At 34.2% G+C, this 5,250-nt stretch overlaps 1 protein-coding gene across 1 annotated transcript in view; it reads right to left on the reverse strand.

The window, feature by feature from the left end:
• Positions 1 to 933: 933 nt before the first annotated feature.
• Positions 934 to 5,250, reverse strand: part of LOC105518953 (putative zinc finger protein 735) — a 13,085-nt gene continuing 8,768 nt past the window's right edge. The window contains exon 3 of the mRNA XM_011952120.1: positions 934 to 1,351. Coding sequence (XP_011807510.1) covers positions 1,008 to 1,351 — 344 coding nt within the window. The 3' untranslated portion in view covers positions 934 to 1,007. The remainder of the gene's footprint in view (positions 1,352 to 5,250) is intronic.

Below are 5,250 nucleotides of genomic sequence, written 5' to 3' on the forward strand. Positions count from 1 at the left end.
TTTCTCTCTAGAATGAATTATAAGATATTGTGTAAGGCCTGAGTGTGCTTAAAGGTTTTGTCACATTTTTTACCTTTCTAGGGTCTAATATAAATTCTCTTAGGCTTTGGGAGGCTGAGGCAGATGGATCACCTGAGGTCAGGAGTTCGAGACCAGGCTAGCCAACATGGCAAAACCCCATCTCTACTAAAAATAAAAAATCAGCCAGTGTGGTGGTGGGCGCCTGTAATCCCAGCTACTTAGGAGGCTGAGGCAGGAGAATCACTTGAACCCAGAAGGAAGAGATGGCAGTGAGGTGAGATCATGCCACTGCACTCCAGCCTGGGTGACAAAGTGAGACTCCATCTCAAAAAAATTCTTTTTTCAATAAATTCTCTTAGGTTTATTAAGTTTAAGTGTTAGTCAAAGGTTTTGTTACTTACATTTATAAGATTTTCATCCAATATGAATTCTCTTATGTTCAATTAAGGTTTGGGACTGGTTAAAGGCCTGACCACATTCTCTACACTTGTAGTGTTTTTTTTCCAGTATAAATTATTTTATGTATTATAAGGCCTGAGGGTGGACTTTGCCACTTTATTCACATTTGTAGGGTTTCTCTCCAGTATGACGTATGTTTTGCCACATTCTTCACACGTGTAGGGTCTCTCTCCAGTATGAATTCTCTTGTGGTCAGTGAGGGTTGAGGAGCACCTAAAGGCTTTGCTACATTCTTCACATGTGTAGCGTTTCTCTCTGGTATGAATTTGGTTATATTTCTTAAGGGCTGAGGACTGGCTAAAGGCTTTGCCACATCCTTTACATGTGAAGGGTTTCTCTCCAGTATGAATTCTCTTATGTCTACTAAGGTTTGAGGACCAGCGAAAAGCTTTGCCACATTCCTCACATCTGTAGGGTTTCTCTCCAATATGAATTCTTTTATGTGTAGTACAGTGTGAGGAGCAGTTAAAGGATTTGCCACATTCTTCACATTTGTAAGACTTCTCCCTAGTATGAATTACCTGATGTTAATTTAGGTGTGAAAGCATGCAAAATGATTTGCCATATTTTTTACATTTGAAATGATTCTTTCCAGTATGTCTTGTCTTATGCTTACTGGAATTTGAAAATTTACCAAAGTCTTTGACACATTTATGAGTCTGAAATATTTTGTTTTGGGTAGTTGACAAACATTGGTTAATATCATTATAACCTCCTTTGTGCACCTCACACTCACTCACACTTGTACAGCATTTTTTAAATTGTAAATTCTCATTTCCACATTTTTCATATGTTCTTGGTATTGCTTTTTGGAGTGAATCTTTTATGCCCTGCTGTGGCTGAAGGTCTTGGGTGAAATGAGAACACATAACTGAAAGACATAAAAATCACAAGTTACTCTACTTACTGGACTCAGATAAATACACTTTACAAATCGAATATATAAAATTATATATGGTACATTAGCAAAATGGCATATCAAAACATCACAGGCCATAATTCCTTCATAGATGTATAAATGTAACAGAATCATAGTAATCAAAATACCTTTGTTAGAAATTTAGAAAGTGTGTGCACCATGTGAGCACAATGTCAAGAGCTTTATAGATAGAAAAGTCTGCTACATTTACTCAACACAGCCCTTCCTCATCCCCAACAGAAGAACATGGTGTCTTTAATGACAGATTTAATTCTTTTGAGATAAAAAGTGAATGTTACAACAGCAGAAAGACTGCAGTACCATGGACAGACAATAGGCGTAGAAAGTAGTTACTGACCAGTAAGAGGAAATATGAAGAAGTCTTTCTATTGAAAAATAAATACAAAATTGCAGACAAGACACATCCTGAGAACATGGTCGTGAGACTCCCAGAATCTTTGTCCAAGACAATTGGTTTCAGGCTATGCCAGGAAAGAGCTGTATTATAAAGACCGTGAAAGGTAGTTTTATGTTAGTGTCTAAATCTCAACCAAAGATTACAATGTATACAAAATATTTGGGCAACATAGTCTAATCAAAAAAATCAAAAATTGTGAAAAAGCAACTATAAAAATAAAGATATATGTATTAATTTTTAAAATTTAAGATAATCCATATTATGCTCAATGAGAAAAATGGAAAACCAGACACCAAAATAAAATCAGAAAAATAAGAATATCAACAAAAAGCTTGGAATAATAAAAATAAACAATTGTAGAGGTAAAAAAGAATAACTGAAAAAATTTAAAAGTAGGAAAAAAGTAATATAAAAAAATGAAGAAGCTAAACAAACAAACTAGGATATACACAAAAAGATCCATAACACATATTTAAGCAAAGTTTGAAACATAAGATAATCTTGGGAGCTGCAAGGTAAAAGTGAGGTATTATTTATAAGCCTAGTTCTTCAAGACAACCAATGAATTTGTCAACAGAAACCTTGCAGGTCAGAAAAGAACTGTGTAAAATGATCAAGTGCTGAAAAAAATCTTCATGGTGAGAATAATATAACCAGTAAAAATGTACTACAAAATAAACAATGAAGATATTCCAGAATAAACAAATGCTGGAGAAGCATATAAACACTACATGTGCCCTAAATAAAATGCTGAAAAGAGGTCTTTCCACTTAAAATAATATGATGAAAAAAATATATAATCATATGAAAATATGTAACTTTCTGAAAAACATATGCATATATAAAAAAGTAAAATTCTGTGTCATTATTGTGATCATGCAGAAAACAGTATTTAAAATTTGAAATATATAAGCATAAAAATAATCATAAAATATACAAAGATATAATTTGCAACATCAGTAAGAAGTATAATAGATATAATGAGGACAAATTGTTCTATGCAACTGAAGTCATTTTTTTTTTTTTACCAGATTAAAATACACTGTTATAACATTAAGAGGTTTTATAAAATCTCCAATGTAGCACAAAGAAAAAATATTTATAGACACACAAAAGAAAATGAGTCAATTACTAGCATGAGACAGATTGATATTATATAATGGTAAAATGAGTCCATTTGCTAGGAATCTCTAACTACTATGTCTATATATATGTGCATATATAACATCAGGGCTTCAAAATATGTAAAGCAAATATTGACAGAAATGAAGCAAGAAATAAAATAGCAACAAAAGTTATAAACATTAATACCTCAATTTCAATAAAGAAAAAATTAAAATAATCAAAAAAATAGAAAACCTGAAGAACATTATATTGTGTATGAATTCATTTTGCATTGCTATAGAAAATAACCTCAGACTGGATAACTGATACAGAAAAAGATTTCTTTGGTTCACAGTTCAGTAGACTGTACAAGAAGTATATACCAGCATCTGCTTCTGGTGAGGATATGAGGAAGCTTAAAATTATAGTGGAAGGCAAAAAAGAACCAAACATGTCACATGGTGAAAGATGATGCACGTGTGAGGTGGAGGTGCCAGGTTCCTTTAAACAACCAGCTCTCATGTGGATTAATAGAGTGAGAACTCTATGACTACCAAGGGGATGGTGCCAAGTCATTCATGAGGGATTTGTCTCCATGGTGCAAACAGCTCTCATCAGGCCCCACATCCAACAATGGAGATTATATTTCTACATGAGATTTGGAGGGCATCTACACCATATCACAAACCAAATAGGCTAAACAGACATGTACACAGAACTCTCCAATGAAAAGCAATTGGATACACAATATTCATATTTGCACCTGGTGTATTCTGTCAGAACACATAAGACCTAGTAAATTTCAAAAGATCAGCCGGGTGCACTGGCTCAGGTGTAATCCCAGCACGTTGAGAGGCCAAGGTGGAAGGATCACTTGGGGCAAGAAGTTTGATACCAGCCCTGGGAACACAGTGAGACCCTGTTTCTACAAATAATTAAAAATTAGCTGGGCATGGTAGGGTATGTCTGTAGTGCCAGCCACTCAGGAGGCCAAGGTAAAAGGATTACCTGAACCAGGTGGTTCAGGCTACAATGAGCCAAGATTATGCTACTGCACCACAGTCTGGGCAACAGAGTGAGAAACCCTGTGTCAAAAAAAACTTTAAGAAGAGCAAAATCATACAGTGTATGTTTTCTAGCCAAAACTGAAAAAAACTAAAAAGAAAAAAGTAATACTGGCAAATCAAAAATGTATGGAAATAAACATACTCTTCACTGTATTCTTGCACAGGGTCAAATAATTTAATTTAATTTAATATTTTTGCTCAAGGGTCAACGTATTTAAGTGACAACTTAATTTGTTAATATGTCAATATGACCCGAAGTGGTGAATTAATTTAATATAATCTGTATCAAAATTCCAAAAATATATTTATTCCTGGAATATTGTTTAAAATTTTAAAATTTGATTATGAACTGTATCTAGAGAAACACACATGAAAAACACAGAGACATTATACTTCATAATTTCAAATCATAATAAAAAGCTGCAACAACAATAACTATGTGCTACTCACACAAAGACAGATAAAGACATGATAGAACAAAACAGGCAGCCCAGCAATTGAACTCTTCTGTGTATGACCAAATAATCTGCCTCAAGGTTGTCATGAGCAGACAATGGAGAAAATATAATCCCTTCAACAGATAATGTTGAAAACTGGATATCTACATTGAAACAATGAAGTTGGATGCTTTAATTGCATCATATACAAAAAATATTTTAAACAAAATACTTGAACTAAAAAAAAATACAGTGGAAAGACATGACATTGGTCTTGGCACCATTTTCTTAGATATGCCATTAAATGCTTGAGCAACAAAGAGAAGAAAAGAACAATTTAACTGGGCTAAACTTCAAAATTTCTGCAATCAAATAAAACATTTAATAGAGTGACAGTGTCACCCAAGAAATGGGTGACAATATTTGAAAATCACATGTGATAAGACTTAATATTGAGAATATATAAACAACTCCTAGAGCTAGACAAGAAAAATTAATTACTTGATTTAGAAATGGGTGACGTGGCTCATGCATGTAATCCCAGAACTTTGGGAGGCTGAGGTGGGCAGAGCACCTGAGGTCAGGAATTTGAGACTAGCCTGCCCAACATGTGAAACCCATCTTTACTAAAAATACAAAATTAGCCGTACATGGTGGCACATCCCTGATCCCAGCCACTCAGGAGGCCAAGGCAGGAGAATCATTTTAATCCAGGAGGCAGATGTTGCCATGAGCCAAAATCATGCCACTGCACTCCAGCCTGGGCAACAAGAGTGAAACTCCATCTCATAAAAAAAAAAAAAAAGAAAAAAGAAAGAAATGGAC

The sequence above is a fragment of the Colobus angolensis genome, unplaced genomic scaffold (assembly GCF_000951035.1).
Source record: "Colobus angolensis palliatus isolate OR3802 unplaced genomic scaffold, Cang.pa_1.0 Scaffold333, whole genome shotgun sequence".
In the NCBI taxonomy this organism is placed as follows: domain Eukaryota; kingdom Metazoa; phylum Chordata; class Mammalia; order Primates; family Cercopithecidae; genus Colobus; species Colobus angolensis.